The sequence below is a fragment of the Cyclopterus lumpus genome, chromosome 18 (assembly GCF_009769545.1).
Source record: "Cyclopterus lumpus isolate fCycLum1 chromosome 18, fCycLum1.pri, whole genome shotgun sequence".
NCBI lineage: Eukaryota > Metazoa > Chordata > Actinopteri > Perciformes > Cyclopteridae > Cyclopterus > Cyclopterus lumpus.
The window spans coordinates 3,776,688-3,799,630 of NC_046983.1; the positions used below are offsets into that span (position 1 = coordinate 3,776,688).

Sequence of the window (22,943 nt, forward strand, 5' to 3'; positions counted from 1 at the left end):
TTCTGCTCTTAAACACTAAAAAGAAAGCTTAAAAAACGACAAACTAACTGTACAAGCTAACAGCATGCTTTGACAGATTTGAAATAAAATACAAATATTGGTATTGGTCTCGATTCAGATATATGGATCATATATAATTCTATGCTTTTGCCTTTTTCCCCTTCATAAAATATGATCCTCCTCTCTTGGTTTTTTTAACTATTTATTTGTTTTTATTGTCGGCCGATTGGTTGTTTTTCTGTCACTTTTCTTTTTTCTCTCTTCATTATCTAAATGTCATAAAGTCTTTATAACATGGAGCTTTTTATTAGGAAGAATTATGGGAAATGAAATGTTTTGTTAGCAGCTATTCTTCAATGAAACAAGTCAATTATTATTTCAGAGAGCAAGCAGCAAAAACAACTTTCATTTTAAATATATAAATATTAGTTGAATGTAACAAAAAGGATCAAAAGGGCTAAAAGAGACAAATAAAACCAAAAGAGACAAAAGAATGAGGTCTTCTAAATCTGAGGAGTGATGTAGAGAGATCTGAGAGACCTGTCAATCACCTTATAGCCCATAGAAGCATAGACTTCTATACAACCAGAGGAGTCTCCCCCTGGTGGTCAGTAGAGAGAATGCAACTTTAACACATGAAGCATAGACTTCTATACAACCAGAGGAGTCGCCCCCTGGTGGTCAGTAGAGAGAATGCAGCTTTAACACATGAAGCATAGACTTCTATACAACCAGAGGAGTCGCCCCCTGGTGGTCAGTAGAGAGAATGCAGCTTTAACACATGAAGCATAGACTTCTATACAACCAGAGGAGTCGCCCCCTGGTGGTCAGTAGAGAGAATGCAGCTTTAACACATGAATCATATACTTCTATACAACCAGGAGTCGCCCCCTGGTGGTCAGTAGAGAGAATGCAGCTTTAACACATGAATCATAGACTTTATACAACCAGGAGTCGCCCCCTGGTGGTCAGTAGAGAGAATGTAGCTTTAACACATGAAGCATATACTTCTATACAACCAGGAGTCGCCCCCTGGTGGACAGTAGAGAGAATGCCACGGCCACACATTCCTACGATCGAGAGGGACTACTTTTGTAGGAAGCAATAAATATTTATTTTTTCGTAAAACGTATTGAGCCTTTACAGGCTCTTTAAAGCCATGATCCCTCTATCCGATAGTAAACGGGTTGATAAAACACATCTGCAGAATGTTCTGAAAAAAGCCTAAAAGGCGCCCAGACTGGGAATGGGATCAATGTGTGGAGGATCATGTCAAAAGCATGGCGTTGGGTATGAAAACAAACTTGACTGGAGGTTACTGTTGATAGCAATCTGAGCCACGTTGAAAATATGCTAAATATGCGACCCACTGAAAACCGGCGTCGGTGCTTTTCAGACGAACACGACTCGAGGGCGATTAAAATTCTCGTCGACGATGTCTGGAGACTCTTTCTGGTTTTTTCATGCCGCGCAAAGTTCATCCAACTCTATTCATAAAACACTATAAAGCTGAATCAACACTTCTCCAATAGTGTTAATTAAAAATTAACAGTCAAAGTTCGGTAAAAGTAGAATTTATTGCTTTTGTTTTTGCACTGGGTTGCGTTACACTGCACATGTGTTTCTCTTTCTGCTCACAGAGTGCATGTCTTATATATATTTGGCCGATATCCTGGTCAAACTTTCAGGAATATTGTGTAAATGACATTATACTGCAAAATATAACAAAACTAAGCAGTTCCCTAATTTAATCTTTCTATCGCGGAGCTACATCTGCATCACCTGTTCTGTGATACTAAAATAAAAAGAAGTGAAAACACATTTAATTTAAATACCAGACACAGGCAGGACCTCCAGAAGCAGATCAAACCTCCACTGGTCCGTGTTTGTTTCGGGCTGGAAGGCGTTCATTCATTTTTATCCTTTCGATTGCAAAACATACGCAGGCTCTTACCTTACAAAACAATTAAATTAAATGTTTTAAATGTTCAACCCAGCCTTGCTTTGGGCATCTAGTTCAAAATAAAGATTACATGCTCCATTGTTCTTCCTTAAAGAATTAAATTAATCGCCAAAACATTACAAAAACATGCTAGCCGTCAGTTAGCTGGTTTCTACCGTTAGCTACATTAGCAAAAACACTTAAAACCATAGGTGAAAAATAGAATAATCAATGCGGGAGTAAGATGAAATTATAGCTGTGGTTGAGAGCGTTTTGTGTGTGTGTGTGTGTGTGTTCCATGAAGTAAACACAACAACAGTGCTGGTTTCGTGCAGTGGGGATTATAGTGACCTCAAGCTAGTTTCCAGCGTCCTTGGAGGGAGATGACGACACGATGTCCAGCAGTGGAAAAAAACAACATCCATCTGATCCATTTCTTTTTTCCCCACTTTTCTCTCGATTCAAATCGACCCTTTGACCTTTGAAAAGAAGTGCGTCGCGTCACCCCAAACCAAGGAATGACGTTCCCCTTTCTTTTTTTTCCCGGGGTCGTTTCATTTGATTAACTACCGGCGGCGGCTCAAACATATCTGTGCGACTCGGCTCGTAAATATGGGGGGGGGGGGTGCACCGTGTTTTCTTATGGCTGAAATAGTTTGTCGGCCTCTTCTCGAACTTCCCCAGAAACCTCCGGAGTTCAGGAGGGGTTCAAACTATTTCATTACCAGCGAAGGTGTGGGCCTTCTGGGAGAGATCAGTTCTCCGAATAACCCCTTCAAATGGAGGTCCGTTTTGTAGCCACGAAATCTCAGAACTTAAGCGCCCCTAAAGTTGCGGTTCACGGTTTACAGCCGTCATGAACGTCGTGGTCGTCGTCGGCGGCGATAAACGCTGCACACGGTCCTCTCCTAAAATGGTGAATGTGGCCAGAAACTCGGCTTATAAATGAATGCTTGTGTCGCTCCGACGTGTCAATAAAGTTTGTAATTCTTTTGGGCCGAACCCAAAACAAAAGTTTATAATACTTGCATGTTTCAGGATAATCGTCACATGTGAACACCGCTTTTTACAATTTGTTTTTTGAAAGCGTGAACGCAATTGGCAGAAGGAAGTAAAATTAAATTAAAATGTTTAACGTCCCCGAAGACCTTTGTGGTTTTTATTTAAACACTTTCAATATTCACTAGAGGGGTATTAAATTAGGTGTTTTATATGTTCAAATCTCTGACGCTTTGTGTTAACCTTATTTCAGGCATCAAACCAAAAAAAAACATTGATTTTTGGGGGACTCTTATTCAGTGTGTGACGGCTCCTGAAGGATGCGGCACTAAGCCAGGTAACTTAAAAAAAGGCTAAATTAATTTAGGTTGAAGTTATCAGTTTTGACGCCTGTTAAATCTCTTTGAAACACTGAAGTCCGATTGGCTCGTTTTCTCTGCCTTCAAAGAACACACAACGTTTTCACCGTAATGTCATTCTATGTTTTTATTTGTAGTTTGGGATATTAAAACGTTTTTATTTTAATACACATGTAAATACAGTAGTTTAAAACATTTACAAGTGAATTAATATAATTCTGAACCCTTTGTGTTCCCTTTACATCAAAACTATGACATTTTTTGTTATACATATATATACATATACATATATATACATACATATATATACATATATACATATATATATATACATATATATATATATACACATATACATACATATATATATATACACATATACATACATATATATATACATATATACATACACATATACATACATATATATATACATATACATACATATATATATACATATACATATATATATATACATATATATATATATATATATATATATATATACATATACATATATATATATACACATATACATACATACATATACATACATACATATATACATACATACATATATATATATATAGAGAGAGAGAGAGAGAGATTTCTTTTAACTACTTCATTGGCTTTATGAGCGGCGACAGAAGAAGCTGTGGGAAACCTCCACAACCTCAGGTGAGGCCAAGAGGGCAGCAGCAACTCTGAAGCGGATCGGATTGCATTCCTGGACGAACACACACACACACACACACACACACACACACACACACACCCTGAGGGGGGGAAACACACAAACGTCACCTCTTCTGCATGCAGCAGGAGGAAAAGGTGAGGCCAGAGACGTGACACCCCAGGGGGTCGGATGACACCTTGAATTGGAAATGTTTTGTTAACGGGACGACGGACGGCCTGGGAACGGGGATAGGAGGAGGAAAGGCGACTTATTTCATAGAGAACAAGGAACATAACATACCGTATGGGAAGAGACGCCAGGAACCAACAGGAAGTCAGGGGTGGAGGATGGGGGAGGGGGGAGGTGTGAGGATGACGAGCAGGCCGGTAACTCGAGCCCCATGTGAAGCCTCGGCAACGAAACAACTGAGTCATTACGAGCCGGCTACAATGCACTCGCGTTCCCAAACAGCCACGCAGATATGTCACCCCCCCCCCCCCCCCACACACACACACACACACACACACACACACACACACACACACACACTTCCTCTTCGTAGCTCTGGAGTCTTAAAGCTTCTCACAGAGATTATGTGGCCCGAGACGAGCTCTGACTCGACGCCGTTGACGGTTGACAGCGTAACCCCCCCCCCCCCCGAGGGTCTGCAGCATAAACCCTCACACAGGGGTCGTCAAGAGAAGTAGCCCCCCCCCCCCCACCCCCAAACATCTGATTCCTCCTATCGCATGTATTCAGTCCTCAAAGAATGTAAGAAATTATCACATAAAAAGGGAATCATTTTCTGGTCTCAAATAACAGAAAACAGGTCTCTGAGTCTCTGTTTGTGTTTAGAAAATGTTAAATTAAGTAAAGAGATGATTTTATGGTGGTTTGTGGAGTTAATAACCTACAAGCTGCTCTTTTTTTTTTAACTCACCGTCAGCGACCAGCCGGCCGGTTATCTGAAACGAATCAACAGCGCAACGCTGAATGGATTATTTCTCTGGCAGTAACTAAAACGTAATCAATCACAATGAAGTAATTCAGTGCGGCATTGTCTCGCAACGCACAACACAACTGGAAACAGATGTTTTAATGAAGACATCACAAACTGCTGGCGCGCGCTGTAAATTAAACAGATGCAAGCGGCACACAGAACTCGTGAATGTGTTGCGTTGAATGCAGCGGGAGAAAAAAAAAAAAAGAAAAATGAATCAATCCGGTTGATTTTCAGAGGTTAAATCTTCTCGGGTCATTTGGCGAAAACAAAACCGTTTGATCCGTTTTGACCACTTGGGGGCAGCAGAAACACCGAGAAATAAAATCACCATTAAACTTCTTAGCGAGCAGTTCGAGTTGACGCGTCGGATTCATGTTTGTTTGAACGTAAATCCAATATTTATTCTTCTTTTAGCTCCGTTTTTGGTCTCCTCCACCTCCTGAGAGGAAACCTCCAGCTGCCAAGCGCTCCACTATTTACTATTTCTACCAGCTTGTTTACATGAGGTGTCAAAAGAAATACATATTTAATTAACATATACCGTATTTTTTACACAAACGTGCGTATAACAAAACTCAAAAAGGTCACGCTTCTCCAAGCAGTCAAAAAGATTTGTTTGAGGATCCCTGGAAAGTTTTTAAAAAGGAAATACAGAGCAGCTTCTAGGTGTGAAGTGGATAAATAAAAGGAGTCAAGGAAGCAAGGCTGGAGGAAGAGGGAGCACGACAAGTGTTTAGTTTGGAATGATATTATTCTGCCGCAGATTTACAGTTTATAGTTTCTATTTTTAGAATCAAATCTGTTCAAAAACCACCAAATATATAGTTAAGAAGGAACAATCCATTGTCCTATATTTATATTTGGTAATAAAAAATAAAAAAAACACACACAAACGAGACAGATTAAATTTGTTATTCGTCGAACAAAATGAAATGTAAACAAAAAAACACATAATTAGGATCAATATCATACAAATAAACAGACACATTTTTAAGTCAGTGAAATAATTTAGTGGGACAAACAATTTTTCACATTTACATAAATTAACTTGCGTGTCACGATTCTCTTTTTGTGTATATATATAATTTTATTTTTTTAGCCCTTCCACAGCAGCCCAGGAACACCCCCACACCCTTCATTAAGGCATGATGTGGTTTTTTGCAGCATTGTCATGATGCATGCATGATTATTTGAGGATTATAACCGATCGCTGAGCCCCCGGACCGGAGTCTCTCGCCGCCTGTTACAAATCACCAGAGTCTGCACAACGAGGAGGAAAGAAGACAAACGGACATTTCTGGGGAGTTCCCAGGCTGTCATGAAGTCTTTATGGAGTGTAAGTGTGTGTGTTAGATGGTCTTCACACACCTGTATGCTTAGCCCCCCCCCCCCCCCCCCCCCCGAGGCTGCATGAGGGGGGAGGAGGCGTCCGAGCATCCATCAGCCCAGCTCAGAGTGCTCTGTCTGGGCTCGCCGTGGCGGCCGGAGGGCGGGACGCGGCACGGAGCTCCACAAACCCTCTTCGTCTTCATTTCTCCTGCTGTCAGTGTGTGTGTGACACGAGGATTAACTGTTCGCACCTCCTTTTAACCGTTTCTCACTTCTTCTTCTTTTTGTAGAAAAGAGAGAGACACAAAAAAGGAAGAACCCCCCCCCCCCCCACACACACACACACACACACTAAATCCTTCTGTGTTGAACGATAAATGGGGGCGAGCAGTGTCAGTGAGGAAGAGCCACAAACAGAAAGCCAAGGAACACCTCCATCTTCCCAAAAAAAATAAAAACAAAAAAAGGAGCCATTGTTCTCTGTGCAAATGGGGCTCGACTTACTTGGCGTTCTCTCAACGGCCTTTTTCAAAAAGAGGTAAAAGGTGCATTTTTCTTCGAGTGTGCAAGGTGGTGTCTTCCTCTCTCTCTCCTCCCTCTCTCTCTCTCTCTCTCTCTCCTGGAGGAGAGACGGAGGGATGACGAAGAGGGAGGAGAGAGAGAGTTCAGTTAAAGAGGATGGAGTCGGGGTCCCTGTTGGCGATCTGCGCCATGTGCTTCAGTATGTCCTTTTTAGTGATGATTCCCAGAAGCCTCCTGAGAGAGAGAGAGAGAGAGAGAGAGAGAGAGAGAGAGAGAGAGAGAGAGAGAGAGAGAGAGAGAGAGAGAGAGAGAGAGAGATTATTACTTCATATAAAGAAAGTCTGCAGGTTCTAAAACGCCTTAAAAAGGGACAGTACGCGCTAGTGAGGTTCTTTGTGTTTATCTTCGCTCTTTAAAGCCAAAAGACTCCTGTGACAAAAACAGTCATTTTACAAAGCAGAAGGCGAGGTTTATGTTATTGTTGACATTTTATTTTTATTTTAACTCCTCATACTGTCCCGATGTTCCTTTACGACAGGGACCCCTGTTGCACTAAGTCTGCTGCTGTAAACTCTCCCATGACGACCCACAGATGAAAATGATGACAAACACATTGCCGGGTTTATTTAACAAACAACAAACAACAACATTTTTTTTTTAAATATAACTTTTTTTTCAGAAACGATCGTGTTGGACTCGCAAATATCTCACGAGAACGTCAACGACACAAATTATTACATTCAGACATTTAAAAAAGCTGAAAAAGAAAACGCACGTCTGAGACCTCGAGGCTGCTTTCTGTTACGAGTCTGTATTTTTATTTTTCCCAGAATTAAAAGCAGGTCATTTTAACCTGACGGAGGAAGAGAAACAAAAGATACGACTCCTGCTGATGTGGCGACCTTGAGCTAAAATACGAACTAAAAAGAGATATAAAAAGAACTGCAGTCGTGGTGACGAATCCATCCCTCACAAGACGGCTGCAGCCTCAAGGTCTTTCCTTGTGTGTGTGTGTGTGTGTGTGTGTGTGTGTGTGTGTGTGTGTCACCTCTATTCCCAGACAATGAGAGATAAACCTTCTCCTAAAACCTCACGTGAAAACAGAGACGACAACACAATATTTGAAAATGGGCTCAACGCAGCTCCCAAAATGTGCGTTTGAAGTGACAGAAGAAAAAAAAAAAGTCCTGGTTCATCTTTCTTTTTTTTGGGGGGTTATTAGTCCGACAGAGAGCTGGTTTGGTTTTGCAGATGAAAAACGACGACATTTCCCCAGAACATGTTCTGCGCCTGTAAAGCCTCAAAAGAATCAAGAATTCCGGTAATTCTATAAAAAAAAAATAAAAAAAAATGTTTTAAAGTTTAAACGCACACGTCACCCCTCTTTTCAGGGGGAGGCGGGGCTTAGCAGAAGCACGACGTGGACGTGGACGTGGACGCATCCTCTCCGGAGGACAAAAAAAAAAAGAAAAATGCGCTTTGAAGTGGCAGATTTAAAATGTGAGACGTGAACCCGCCGATGGTTCACATTATGTCGGCGCACGTTACAGATACCAAAAAGTCCTCTGTGAGGAATGCTCCCCCCTCCATTAGCTTTATGAGTCTTCCTCCTTCGCTGCTTTAGTGCTCTTACACCATCCGTCACTCCACGACCCCCGTTTCCTGAAGACGTCTGAAGAGCTTCACGCCTTCCCTCCTCCCATCAATCAGTCCCTTCTTCCTTTCCTCTGTGTGTGTGTGTGTGTGTGTGTGTGTGTGTTCTCACCCGTTGTGCGTAACCAGACATTGACGGAGCCCCAGCTTCCTGAAGATGTCCACGGTGATGTCCATGGGCGTGTGGTCCGTGACCGTGAAGGGGCTCAGGTCCACGATGCCGCGGAGGCGGAGCGGCGGCGGGCCGTCGTCGGCCTGAGCCGGAGCGTGCTCGGTGAAGACCACCTGGGACGCGCTGACCACGCCCTCCTGCCGCTTACGGGCGTTGTCTGAAAAAAAGGAGGAGGCACGGGGTCGTCACGGCGATATTCAAAATGCACCGAAATACGCCTTTTTAAGTTTCACCGGTTTGTCGCCGCGTGACTTTTGGTCTCAGACGAGTTCATCGTGGCTTCCCGGTAGCGTTGAGGAGCTCGGTTTTATGTTTTTTTTACAGTAGTTTATTTGGGACGTAACTTTTTTTTTGAGCGTTCGTCGCACACGGTGTGTTCAAGGACCGTCAGAAAAGCTGAGAATCTGACGATAGTGAGGGTTTCTACGGGTTTCAAACATGCTCCAGCGTATTATTCCTTGCTTATCGTGACGGACGGCTGCATCTCTGACCTATAGATATGAGCAGGTCTCTCCGGAGCACGAAGCCCACCAGCCTCTGGGACTCCTGGGAGACGACCACGGGGAAGCCGCTGTAGCGAGTGCTTTCCACCAAAGCCTGGGCACAAACACAAGCGTTTAAACGTCTCACATCGGGGGGGATTAGAGTCTTTCCATATATGCGTCCTTTACCTCCACCTCCCCGACCGTCATGCCCTCCTGCGTGAGCACCGCGAGCGCCGGGTCCGACCTCCTGGGCCGCATCACGTCCACCGTCAGGCTGCTGTGCCCGAACTCCTCTTTGGGCTCCAGGAAGGGGTATCCGTTCAGCCGGATGTGAGCCTGGGAGGGAACGACAGAAAGGTCTAAAAAAAATACAGATTCTTTCCTCTTACCCGTCGGAATATTACATATTCTTCCGCCTTCTCTCCGGTGTAGGAACTATTTTCTCACATGAAACTGCTCAGAACAAGGTTGTGTTTTTTTTTTTTTTTTGTGAGTCATGATTTCTGGAAAAGTTTGCTGATGAATTATTTAGTTTGGCGCTTTGAGCGCAGCGTGCCGTACAGTCCCATTATAGCGGAGAGAAAACAGACATTTCTCCGGGTCGATATCTCCAAAAAAAACCAGGCAACAGATGAGAGGAAGAATGTGTGTACTGTCTCTTTAAAAAAAACCTTGACTTCCTAAATCTAAAGCACATTACAGCGCCTTTACACAAATGTGTGTGTCATTAAGCTGGAGAGAACACAGAGGGGGTGGCGTGTATCTACAGCAAGGAGTTCAAAAATATAGAAGTACGCAGCTGTACAGTTACCACACACACACACACACACACACACACACACACACACACCTCGTAGATTCCCTCTCTCCCGAGCGCATCTGCCACCCATTTGCTGGTCATGGTGGCGGCCATGAGGGGGACGATGTACTCCAGGCCGCCGGTCAGCTCGAACATGATGACCACCAGCGACACCGTCATGCGGGTCACCCCACCTGAGAGGGAGACAAGGGTGGGGGGGGGGGGGGGGGGGGTCGTTATTTTTAATTTCCACTCCACTAATTGATTATTATTATTATTATTATTATTACAGTACGACGTTTGTCTGACTTCAGTGCTGAATAAACTTTATCTGAAAGTTTGAGCTCTTTAATCCTCCCCTCGCATGAAATGTGGCGAGTCCAATCATCATCATCATCATCATCATCATCTCGCTCGGTTGCAGCCACAGAAACCACCGTGGCCTCCGTCGTCACAGCAACCGGCGAAAGTCGACTGGACGTCAAAGAGCCTCGTTGTGACTCGTTTCTTTTGCGTGTTAAAAATGAAATCAACGGCGGCGATTATGTGCGAAAGAAGCTCGAATATCAATTAAATTAAAACATTTGCAACGCGTCTTTTTTGGTGACGCATAAAACCACGAGGCGAATACCATAAAGCAGCCGGTCGCGCATGAACTAATGAAGTGAAACGAGCTCTTTGAAAGCTCTCGATGGACACACAGAGGGACGACTTGTGGCGACGAGGTCGCCGAGGCTCACGAGATCCGCCCGCTGCTCGTGGACACGAAGAAACCCCCCCCCCCCCACACATAGTGGCCATATTTCCCCGTTGGCCTGAACGCCTCCTTTTCTTAGGGCTTTAACCTCGTGAGCCATTAACACTTCTGGAATTCACCGCACGTAATATGAAGCGGCGAATACGGGAGCTTTGATTTAACCGCGGCCTTACTTTTTTTTTTTTTAAGTGTCTTCATTTCAGTCTATAAAATAAATTAAAAAGTAACTTTTGGAAAAGACCGTAGGGGTTTAAAAACCACCGTCAAGTCTGCTGGGATAATAAAAAAAAAAGAAGGAAAAATAAACTTTTTGTTGTTGTGTTTTTAGGTCCTCACCTAAACACGAGGCGGCGCCGACCATGGCGTAGAGCCCCGGCGTGATGCAGTCCGCTCCCGGCGAGCACCACCCTTTGAAGATGAACGAGTCGTGGTTGTAGTAGGCCAGCTGCTCCATGCCGACGCCCAGCAGCCGGCCGGCGATGGCACCGACCGCCATGCTGGGGATGAAGAGGCCGGAGGGAACCTGGAGGGGGAGGAGGCGATTTATAATACAGGTCGTAGAAGAGAGAGAAGAAAGAAAAAGGGGGTTCGGTCCCGCGGTGTCTGGACCGACCTTCATGCCGAATGTAATCACGGTGATCATCATCTTGAAGACCAGAGCCAGGGCGAGCTGCCACAGAGCGGTGTACAGGCCTTCACCTGCAGGCCGGTCCGCCAGGCTGTTGCCTACTCCTGTTTTTGAGGTGTTGGTCGGCTGTTTGGGAACAGAAGAGAGAGAGAGAGAGGAATAAACACACACACACAACCTCAGCACACAAACGTATATACCTTTGTAAATAAATAAATAGAGCGCAGCCGACCGGTTTGTAGCCGCAGAGCTGCGAGGAGTCGAGCAGCGAGCAGTCGTTGAACAGCTCGGCGATGAGCTCGGCGCCGCTCATCCTGGTGTAGCTGTTCGGGTAGGCGAGCACGGCGGTGAGGGCGGTGACCACCAGCACCTCCATGACGGGGTAGTGACCCAGACGAGTGGATTTACCTTTTTTTATTGAAAAAATACATTTTTTTTAAAAAAAGAAAAGAAAAAAGGGGGCTTTTGGTTTCCACACAAACACACACACACACACACTCAGGATGGAAACCATTTGGACTCACGTCTCCTGCACCAGGCGATGTTGGCCCTGATGAACAGCGCCCCCCAGAGGCCTCCGAATATGCCCAGCAGGATGAAGGGGACCAGCTCCACCAGGTGCCACGGGGCGTGGAACTCCACGTAGAACAGCACCAGACGGCTGTTCCCGAACGGGTTGATGGAGTGCAGGGTGAAGGCCGCCACCAGGGCGGCGAAGAACGAGCGCCACAGCGTCTTCAGGGGGAAGTAATAACTCACCTGAAGGGAGATCATAAAGAGTTAATATGAGTGAGAAACCTGGTTTTCTTTGTAGACACCACTGGTTCTCACCTCCTCCAGGCTGAACAGGACTCCTCCAATGGGAGCGCCGAAGGCCACGGACACGCCCACCGCCGCCGCCGCCGACAACACCTGCGAGCGAAAAGGCGGTGAGTTTAGTGTGACGTCGAGAAGACAACATGGACGACAATGAAATGACAGAAAGGGACTAATTGAAGAGGATCTCTCTTCGGCTCCTGTGCAGAGATATGTGGAACAAATTGTGTCAAATTTGGCCATCAAATACGCTTTTTTTTTTTTTTTTTTTTTTTTTAAACGGAGAGTCCATTCTTCCTGCAGACCCTGAACCCCTCACTCTTAACAGAGCTCCTACCTCTCGCCGCTTGGCCTCGTTCTTGCGGTACTTGGTGAACAGGTGACACAGGATGTTGGCGCAGCAGCACGCCACGTGGACCAGCGGGCCCTCCTTCCCCAGGCTGAGGCCCGAGGACACGGCCAGGACCAGGGTGATGGTCTTGATGATCAGGGTCCACTTGCCCAGGTAGCCGCGGATGATGAACCCGCTGAGGATGGTTTTGATCTGGGGGGAGAAAAGAGGCTCAGGTGTGTGCGTTGCAAACTGTGTGCCTATGAATCCACTCGGATGCGTTCGAGCGTGAGCAAATATAAATAAATAAATAAATATATATATAAATATATATATATATATATATATATATATATATATATATATATATATATATATATATATACACACAAAATGAAAGGGAATAGACTTAATGCAGATTAACGTGTAGAATAAATAACAAAGTGTGCCGTCTCACCTCCGGTATTCCCGACCCGCAGGCGTACGGCGCGAAGGCCCTGACCAGCGCCACGGCCAGCAGGGCGAAGAGCAGAGCCCAGACGATGTACATCAGGTAGTTCACGATGTAGGCGAACGCGCCCTGAAGGGAAAACGACAAGAGAGTTACGTTTGGGGGAAAGAAAAAAAAAAGACGGATTTCTGGCTCAATCGCACGTCGTGACGGCTCATGACCAGCAGAGGGAACCAACGCACCGTTTAAAAACCAATAGAGAGAGACCACAGCTCACATCTGCAGACATCAGCTACCGTGCATATCATGGATATAAGCCCCGCCCCCTTCCCCAGTACCTCTGACGTGCCCGTGATGAGCTCCGCCCAGCTCTGCCACTGAGGACAGCGGTCCCGCTCCTGGAACGTGGTCTCGTTGGAGGTCCAGCAGCAGTGCTCGTGGTTGAACCAGAAGCCCACGAGGCAGAGGCCCTCCTTCAAGTCCGTGAGCCAGTGGGCCGCGATGTCGATGCCGCCGGCGAGCGCACCTGGAGGAGGGAGAAGAAGAGGAGGATGAGGAGGAAGAGGAGGAAGAAGAGGGAAGAAGAAGAAGAAGGTGTTATCAAAACGTCATATTTATTCAACTAATTCATGAACGGAGAAAAGTAATATCTTAAGATAACTAAACACTATATTCTGTACTACATTGCACTACTTATAACAATGTGTTTCGTGGCCCCGGTTCCCCGAAAGCAGACCCCCGGTTCCCCCACCTGCCATGAGTCCCACGAGGAGCATGAGCAGCCACCCGGAGAAGGCGTCGCTGACGCTGTGCAGCAGAGCCACCGTGGACTCTTTGCTCTTGTTGGTGATCTGAGTGGAGAGACGGGAAAACCAGTCAAGTCACCCCGTTAGAGACCACGACGCCACGTCGCCTCCACCACGCCTCGGTCCGGGCTCCGGTTCCCCCTACCTCTCTGTGCCGGTCTCGGTCCTTGCTCTTCTCCCTCACCCAGTCGATGGTGTTGAAGTCTTCGTAGGTGCCCAAGCCGGGCAGCGGGTCCTCCAGCGGGTCCACCATCTTGTTGGGGCCGTTGCCGTTCATACCGGCGGCTCTGCTGCCGCCGCGCTCCTCGTAATCACCTGGGGGGGAGGGGGGGAGAGAGAGAGAGAGAGAGAGAGAGAGAGAGAGACTGTGATAAACACTAAACACGATTATCCTACCCGTCTCATTTAAAATGCACTGATCGGCTTCTCAGATTATTATTTGGGAAACTGTTGGACATAAAGATTCCAGTGTTTTCTGATTTTAGAGTCCTTCACAATAGTAAAATGATAAAAGCTTCACCCTCTCCGCTCCACTGACAGCAGCCACGTTTCTTCCCGTGATGGCGGGAAGGAGAACCCTGACGAATGCAGTCAGACCACAGCAGCCTGTAAAACCTGAGCCGACTGGTTGGACTGGTTTACAGCGTCAACGAAGCTCAAAGAATGTGACCAAGAACACGCCGTCACGGAGTCATGAGCGACAGCCGACGGGTCTCTCTCGTGAGGCAACAATGAAGTGTTTATCTTCTGCGAGGGGTCGTCCAGTGTTTCACACACACACACACACACACACACACACGCGCGCGGCTCCAGCGGTCAACATGTAACTGGATCCCTCAGTGGGCGAGGCCGCTTCAATGTCGGTGCTTTTCCTGAGAGTCGACGCCGCTTTGTTCGCGTCAATTTGTCGTCCCGTCTCGCCTCTTGAATCAATTAGCCTCGCTGTCAAGTGCATGCTGGGATCGCCCACACACACACACACACACACACACACACACACACACACACACACACACACACACACACACACACACACACACACACACACACACACACACACACACACACACACACACACACACACACACACACACACACACACACACACACACACACACACACACACACACACACACACACACACACACACACACACACACACACACACACACACACACACACACACACACACACACACACACACACACACACACACACACACACACACACACACACACACACACACTTCAGGACTGGGTGTGTGTGACCAATGAATGAATGAAGGAGAACAAAAAGGACCAGATTGAGAATTTTTTTTAAAAAAAATTCAGACTACATTAATATTTTTAAAGAGTAACTAACAGAAAGTCATCGCTGTCACACAACTCAGCGTGTTCCCTTTATTTCATTTTGTCCCATAAAAAAGAAAAATCACAACAACTGCAACCGACCTTTGCACCTGATGCATGACAGCGGAGCACACACACACACACACAGACCCGTGTGAGACTTCTCATCCGCATCCTAAACTCCATCAGTCTTCTTCAATACAGCGTGATGTTCATTTAGTAAATGATGGTCATTTAGAGTCAAACAGACCATAAAGCAGGGGATGCGTGAACATGCTGAAAAACTGTTTCTGGAGCAGCTCTGCTGGTTTCCAGCAAAAAGGGGGATGTCATGCTGAGCTCAGCACTCGCAATCTGTGTGTGTGTGTGTGTGTGTGTGTGTGTGTGTGTGTGTGTGTGTGTGTGTGTGTGTCTCTTTAATGCTCAACAGAAAACTCTTGGGAGTGTCTTCGTCACGTGACCTCACTGATGTCTGCTAGAACTTACACAGTACATCACCTACCGCAGATTGATTTACACACACACACACACACACACACACACACACACACACACACACACACACACACACACACACACACACACACACACACACACACACACACACACACACACACACACACACACACACACACACACACACACACACACACACACACACACACACACACACACACACACACACACACACACACACACACACACACACACACACACACACACACACACACACACACACACACACACACACACACACACACACACACACACACACACCAGTGTGGATCTGAACCTTGACCTCCTGTCTGGTTGCCATGGGAAGCGGCGTCCCATGTGACCCCCCCCTTCCCCCTCCCTGACGCTCGGTCGACTCCACACGTTAACGACGACGCGGTCATCGGGTTGTTTCTCTGACAAATTGTTGTTGTTGTTGTTGTTTAAATCATACTTCCTGGGTCAGAGGAAATTGAATAAAGAAGGAATGAACGTCGGTCTGCGGTTGATTAAAAAAAAAAAAAACTCACGTTCAGAATTAGTCTTTTGGGTACTTTAAGTCATTTTTCAATATATTTAAGGATTTTCTGATTTCTTTTGTATTTATTTCATGTCATGGAAATGGATTTTTTTTATTTTTAATTTCCTGACTATTTCACTTTAGCTATTTATTTATCCCCTCCCCTCAAAAAACTCATTCCCTGTCAATCATTCGGTGGTGACTCTGGAGGTCAGTGCTCACCGAGCAGCTCTGAGAGGATATAAAAGGCCATAAAACGAGCAATAAGTGCTGATGAGGCCACAGGAAAGAGATTTTAACAAATTAAATAGCTGGCAGTAAAAGAAACCCATAAAAGCAGGTCATAAAAAAGCAGAAACGTGGACGCAGATTTAACATTAAATATATTCTGCTTGAGTTTCTACGTTTCTTCTTTTTTTTTATGCTTTATTTTCCTGTTTTCCTTCTCCCCCATGTTGGATGAGGTCCAGTTTTAAATATGTGTTTTTGAGACTTTAAAGTTATTACAAACTACACAAAAAAAAACACTTCGATCTCACTCAAAACAAGCCCTAAAACAAAAGATGTGTTAAGACCGCTCCGTCCTCGAGTGCGAGTGAGGGAACCAGACCGGCCTTTCTTTGACCTCGCTAGGGGGAAAAGAAGGAAGTGAGAGTAGAAATGTCAAATGAAACGTCTGACTGAGACCACGCGGGGCAACCGGGAGTTCATTCACTTACATCTGCGGAACAATTTGGAGAAGAAATTATATATATTTCCAATTACCATTATTTTTTTGGACCGATAATCGCACTTGACCCTTGGCTAAGCCCCGCCTCCAAACTGCTACCGTTGCCGTGGAGCCCACACTGTCACGGGAATATAGTCATTGGTGTGTTTATTAAACTTCCGGTCCCTTTCCACACACACACACCACACTATGTAATTATTAAATTACATGGTTGTGTGTTTGAAAACAAGGCCGTGACTCTTTCCTGCCATCAGTGAAGTCAACAACCTCTCCTGGTAAAACTTCCTGCCCCCCCCCCCCCCCCCCCCCCCACAAAAACCCGACTAATTGCCAAACTGTCCTTTATCTCTCCGATATAACCGGAGACATTGCTCCCGGATCTCGGCCCTAATTAGCCGACCGGAGGCATCGCCGCAGTGGGTTTGCTGACGTGAGATTAAATATTATATTATAATGCTGCAAGTCACTTCAGGCCACATTTTTTGGAGCTTATTGTACCGAAAAGGAGAAGTCGGCGACATTAAGAGGACGTCAGGAGTAACCGGGCAGAAAACCACAAACACCTCCATCGCTCACTTTAATGGCTGATTTTAATGTTCTGATGGGGAGTCGAACCAAGTGTGTATCTGTGTGTGTGGGTGTGTGTGGGTGTGTGTGTGTACATGTAGTAACTGATTATTCACTGAAAGCATGTGACGCACACTCACTGCCGTTCTCATGTGATTAATGAGAGAGATATATATATATATATATATATATATATATATATATATATATATATATATATATATATATACGCAGCTTGGGGAAGAACAACAACGTGACACCATTTAACCACTTTAGTGTTTATAGATTGTATTTCCTTGAAGCCAACAGACAGGCAGGTTTTAAGGGAAGTTTTATGACATATGAAGAAATCTTTACAACTACCTGCAATTTAATACCAAAGTGCCAGTTCTTGGAATTTTAATAACCGATAAAAAAAAAAAAAATATGACAGATAATAAATAGGTAAACACGTTTTAGAAAAACAGGAAATGATATTTAAAAAAATGGAGGTATGAAATGCAACACAGGTGTTGGCCTGGACCGGGTCTGGACTCACCTGAGCCGAGGGGGGGGTCGTCGTCCGTGTGGGAGAAGTCCAGCGTGGCGCCCGCGATGTCCACCATCTCGTCGTCATCGTCGACGTCACTCGGGTGGTGGAGGCTGTCGAGGCTCCCGGTGCGGAAACCGGAAGTATCCATCCCGTCTTGTTTGTTTGTTTTGTTTGTTTGTTTGTTTGTTTGCGCAACACAAGGAGGACAGAGTCCGTTTTAACACACACACACACACACACGCAAACAAACACACACACACACACACACACACACACCAGGGCTAACGAAAAGAAGCTTATAAAGGGGCTTAACCGTTGGACCGTTACTCTCCCTAAACAGCCGTTGAGCCGACTCGCGGCTCCGCGCGCACTATTACAGATGAAGAAGGAAGATGTCCACTAAAATAAAAATAAATAAATAAAAAGGGAGTCTTTTACCTGCGGAGGAGGAAACGCAGTCGAGTCTATGTGACTCGGATATTCCGTCTCAAGTCAACATGTAAACTTGACGCTCCGTCAAAAAAAAAAAAAACCTTCGTCATCCCCCGTCCCCCTCTCCCCAATAAACGTCTGTTTTAAACCCCAGAGGGCGAGCTAAAGGCGGCCATAGCAGACTCTTCTCCTCACACCAGACAATACCGAGGCGGTGTGAGGTTATCCGACGTTAGTTACGTGTTGCTTTCTGCCACTTAAAACGGAGCGCGTCAAGTTTGATCCGCTTTAGCGACGACTTCCGGTCCGACGGCTGGTGACGATTGCTTAGCTAAAAATCATTAACGAGCTTCTAACATTTCCCCGTTTTACAATGCTGTAGTTAGAAATTGATCACGTGGATATTTACAATATGAAACACGTATATTTGTTTTGAAATAGGCCGCGTGTGCTTTTTCTTAAGGTCAAATGGTGTCGTTTTATTTTTATTTTATGTTGAAGGGCTAACGTCTCAACTTCCGGTTTTCACCGACTTGCTCGCGTTTGCTTGACGTGAGCGTTTGGACGACAGGAAAACCAGTCGAGTCCAGAGCGATCGACGTTTCTCCAACTGGGTCAGTGGAGCAGTTCGACAAATCGGTCGTCTGTTATTAAATATTATTTAGTACACTGAAAATGTTCCTTTTTTAAAATGATTTTTCAGATAAAAACTGTTTATTTAATTAAAATTATATAATAATATCTGTATTTTGTTCAACAGATATTTCAAGGACAAAATCGTGCTAATTAGATTTCTCTGGTTGTGTTGAAGTAAAAACCCAAACATATTGAGATTACACAGAAAATTATTTTTCATGAGATATTGATGGAATGAAAATATTTTATTGCAATTATATTGCGTTTCTGTGCAAATCATGTTTAACTGAACCTGGTCAAAGGGCAACAGTTAAAGGGCGCCACCTTGTGGTCATCTAATAATAATAATAATAATAATAATAATAATAATAATAATAATAAGGGTTCCTGAGAGATTATGTTCTCCTGGTTTCTGTAGCTCTGCGACCTCTTTCTCCTTTGTGGCCTACTACCCATGATGCCTTGTTCCTCTTCCTCACCTCCCACTCCCTCGTGGTCTCGTTCTCCAACATAAACATCTCTCTCCTGTTTCTCTTCACTTCCTCCTCTTTGAACTCAGTCGCTCAAATTGCTGAAGTGAGATTGCAATAATCCCATGTTTCCCTCTCTTAATATTCCCGTCAGTCCCTTCAGGCCGCAGAATGAACTCCCACGCTTCCCCAAAACACAGATTCTCTGCTTCGACAACAGCTGTTTTCTGTATTATTTCCACAGAGCAGCAACCAGCGACTCCATCCGTCACACGACCACTAAAAACACATTTCTCTCCCTCTAGTGTTCTGTTTTTATGAGTTTATCCAGCTCTAGTCTCCATTAAAAGTAGCACCGGGTTGACAGATCCACTCGTTATCGTCTAACATAACATGAAAACGCCGCCAATCCGTCCCCCGGAGGAGGATTTTACATTATTTCAGGGTGGAAATCCTGTTTTTGACACTGAAAAATGTCAGTTTCTTACAAAGTAATTAATATTCTTCCTTTTGCTGCAATTGATGAAACTTTATCTGGCGTCACACATCATGGACGCAGAAACATAAAACAAGGTAATAAAAATAGTAAAAATAATAAAAAATAGTAGTAAAAATAAAAAACTATTTATGAGACACTTAAACAAATTATGTATTTTACAATTGCAGATATAAAAACGTATTTTATATGAACACAAAACCTCTATGTGTCAGATGATTAATACAAAACATAAATCAACTAATAAATGATGTGTTTTTATGCATTAAGCTAACCAGCAGGATATAAAGTAGTTCAAACCAGCGTTACAAGCTGCAACATTAGTGATTAATATTGTATTATTCTGAAATGGGACATTTTGAATACACGTTTCTACTTATAACGGTGTTTTTTTGTCTCTGATAGCGAGACGACACTGCCACACTTTAATGTAGATTTACAGTGACTTACTGTAATATGCTCATACCTGTATATTGCATTAAGTGCAATGCATTCTGGGAATCGTAAAGCTTCCTCAAATTATTCCAATTGATCTCCTTTCACAGTAATTTACTGCTGATTTTAATCCTAAAAATACAGTGGAAATACAGTGAATTACTGGATGCTTTGTTTACAGTAAGTTACCGTACTCTTTAATACAGTAGAGATACTGTAAATGTAAATTACGGGCCGCAGCAACTTCGCCAGTAATTTAATGTAATTTTACAGTGAACATTTTTACAGTCTACAGAGTTGAAGCTGCACATTTCAGAGCTTTATTTAAAAAAACAAAAACAAAAAAAAACATTTTTATAGCGGTAACACTTCTAGTTCCCGCAGAGCCGCCAAACGACTCCACTTACCATCCGTCAACCTCCGTTTGCCCTCAGATGTATTTACTTAACCGTCCCACCACATTCAACCCCCCCCCCCCCCCACCAGAGGGGGATTCAGCCCGGCGTAAAGAGGCCGCTCACCCACAGTGGCTATGAATCAACAACAGGAGACGTGGCGCTAGTTTAAAATACTATTATTATTATTTATGGTACTTTTCTTCCTCACGCAAGTGTTCTTTTGCAGTTACACAAGTTGTAATGCATTTTACACACACATGGCAAAAAAAAAAAAAAAAATTATAAATCAAAATGACATAGAAAAAAAACATGAACAGAAGAAAAATACTCTCAACAAGCAACTTTCTTTCCAGCCGGCTGTTATAGAACAAGGACACACGTCAAATGTGCAAAACAGAACATTTGTGGTTTGTTTAGTGGTAAAACAAAACGAGAACAAACCACAGAAAACTGTCACTTTTAATTAACTTTAAGCTGTAGATTTGTTAAAACTAACAGACATAGAAAAGGGGGTTTTTCACTTAAATTTAACGACCAAAATGTGCACATTTCCTCCTCCAAACCTCCTGTTGAGCCGTTTGTCTTTTCTTTGTTTGATTTACGAGTTTACGATTTAAAGCTAATTGCAAGACGTCGAAGCCGGTAAGAGCACAAACTGAGTTTTGGCACTTTAAACAAAAAAAACACACAAAAAAACTACATAATTTACTGAAATCTTAAAGCGATAGTTCGAGACTTTGTGAGATTTTGCTGTGAAGATGGACACAGATCTCATATTTAGCAGCCAGTTAGCTTAGCTTAACACAAAGACTGGAAACACTCGCTAGCTAACGTTCGTGTCATGTGGTCTGGAGCTGCTGGTCGGCAGCTTGTGTCACCGTGGACAGAACCAGGCTAGCTGTTTCCCCCCGTTTACAGTCATTATGCTAAGCTACGCTAGCGGGGAGCTGGCTGCCTTTAGCCTAGAAAACAAAATGAGCGCTCTCGACGCTAAAAGTCTCCAGTAAATCTGAAGTTAAACGTCAACCGGGACGAGTTGGGGACAAATAAACTCCGGCTAACGTTTTTAGAGACGATGACGACAAAAAAAAAAAATCAAAAATCAAATCTCTCCCGGCAAAATATACAAAAAAAACTAATCTCCGTCTTCTGGTTCATCTTTTACGACCAATTTGTACAACCTATTCCAGTCATTCAAGAACCAACAACACTATATACACATTGTACACATTATAAACAAGTGTCTTCTGTACATAACAGTTATCATAGAGTCTCAAACCCCATTATAACCCCATATTAAGATGCTAGTACAGGAGATAGCACAGTATACAGTAAATGTATCGCTGAAAGCCAGCAACAACAGTGAATACAAAACATCTTTTAATAATGCTGCTTTCTGCATCTCAATGAATTGACTTGAGTGTCGCTGACGTTTTTTCTTTAGTGTGAAGTGACGGAAGAAAAAAGTCTCCTTCGATTCTCTGAAGCGAGAGATTTTAAATACAAACGGAAAAGACACAAAAAAGAAAGAATTAAAGCAGCGTCTCAGCGACACATTCAAGGGGGAAAATGTCTTTGGCAACGTAGTGTTAGAACAAGGGTCTTTAATACGGTATTACAGTACATGTGTAATATGTCTTCGGTGTATTTGTTGTGTTCAGAGGCCTTTGAGCTGCTGGTTTAGTCCTGACACATCTGAATCTCTGTTAAAAGAACAGTTTGACATTTTGGGTCGCTACATATGAAGCCACAGCTTGTGTGTGGGGGGGGGGGGGGACATTAGCTTAGCTTAGCATAAATGCCCTGTATTCCATTAGCCTGGGAATTTGAAAGGCAGAGCCTATAGAGCCATTGTATCCATCTTGAGCCACTGTTACCTACTGTTACACACTTATCTATCGTTAGCCACTGTTAGCTATCAATAACCATTGTTACCCACTGTTAGCTAACGTTATCCATTGCTACTCACTGTTACCCACTGTTATCTGTTACCCACTGTTAGCTAACATTCTCAATTGTTACTCACTGTTAGCCACTGTTATCCACTATTAGCTATCAATAACCATTGTTAGCTACCATCAGCCATTTATGACCACTGTTATCCATTAATAGCCACCGTTAGCCGGTATTTTGCGCCCACTGTAGCACGACAGCC

The 22,943-nt window shown here is 44.1% G+C and overlaps 1 protein-coding gene across 3 annotated transcripts; it reads right to left on the minus strand.

Moving 5' to 3' along the window:
* Nucleotides 1–5,876: 5,876 nt before the first annotated feature.
* On the minus strand, nt 5,877–18,635 carry clcn5b (chloride channel, voltage-sensitive 5b). 3 transcript variants are annotated; one of them, XM_034557657.1, is made up of 17 exons: nt 18,360–18,635; nt 17,928–18,074; nt 13,874–14,043; nt 13,674–13,773; nt 13,261–13,448; nt 12,929–13,051; nt 12,478–12,684; nt 12,156–12,236; nt 11,849–12,083; nt 11,557–11,732; nt 11,310–11,450; nt 11,033–11,219; nt 9,991–10,133; nt 9,327–9,476; nt 9,147–9,252; nt 8,596–8,812; nt 5,877–7,064 (listed from the first exon to the last, which is right to left on the minus strand). In XM_034557657.1, exons 2-17 carry the CDS (start codon nt 18,067–18,069, stop codon nt 6,974–6,976), a joined length of 2,457 nt encoding a protein of 818 aa, XP_034413548.1. In that variant the 5' UTR covers nt 18,070–18,074; nt 18,360–18,635; the 3' UTR covers nt 5,877–6,973. The 3 variants fall into 3 exon arrangements, with proteins under 3 accessions (XP_034413548.1, XP_034413549.1, XP_034413547.1); XM_034557658.1 differs by lacking the exon at nt 18,360–18,635 and adding an exon at nt 14,249–14,684 and having other exon boundaries at nt 17,928–18,035; XM_034557656.1 differs by having other exon boundaries at nt 17,928–18,635.
* Between the last annotated feature and the right edge of the window lie 4,308 nt (nt 18,636–22,943).

Excerpts from the sequence above, each read along its gene's own strand:
- clcn5b (XM_034557657.1), bottom strand. The coding sequence starts at position 18,069 with ATGGATACTTCCGGTTTCCGCACCGGGAGCCTCGACAGCCTCCACCAC. Across the intron at positions 13,052-13,260 it reads TCATCACGGGCACGTCAGAG|GGCGCGTTCGCCTACATCGT; the intron begins GTACTGGGGAAG and ends TTTTCCCTTCAG. Across the intron at positions 12,685-12,928 it reads GCGGGTCGGGAATACCGGAG|ATCAAAACCATCCTCAGCGG; the intron begins GTGAGACGGCAC and ends TTCTCCCCCCAG.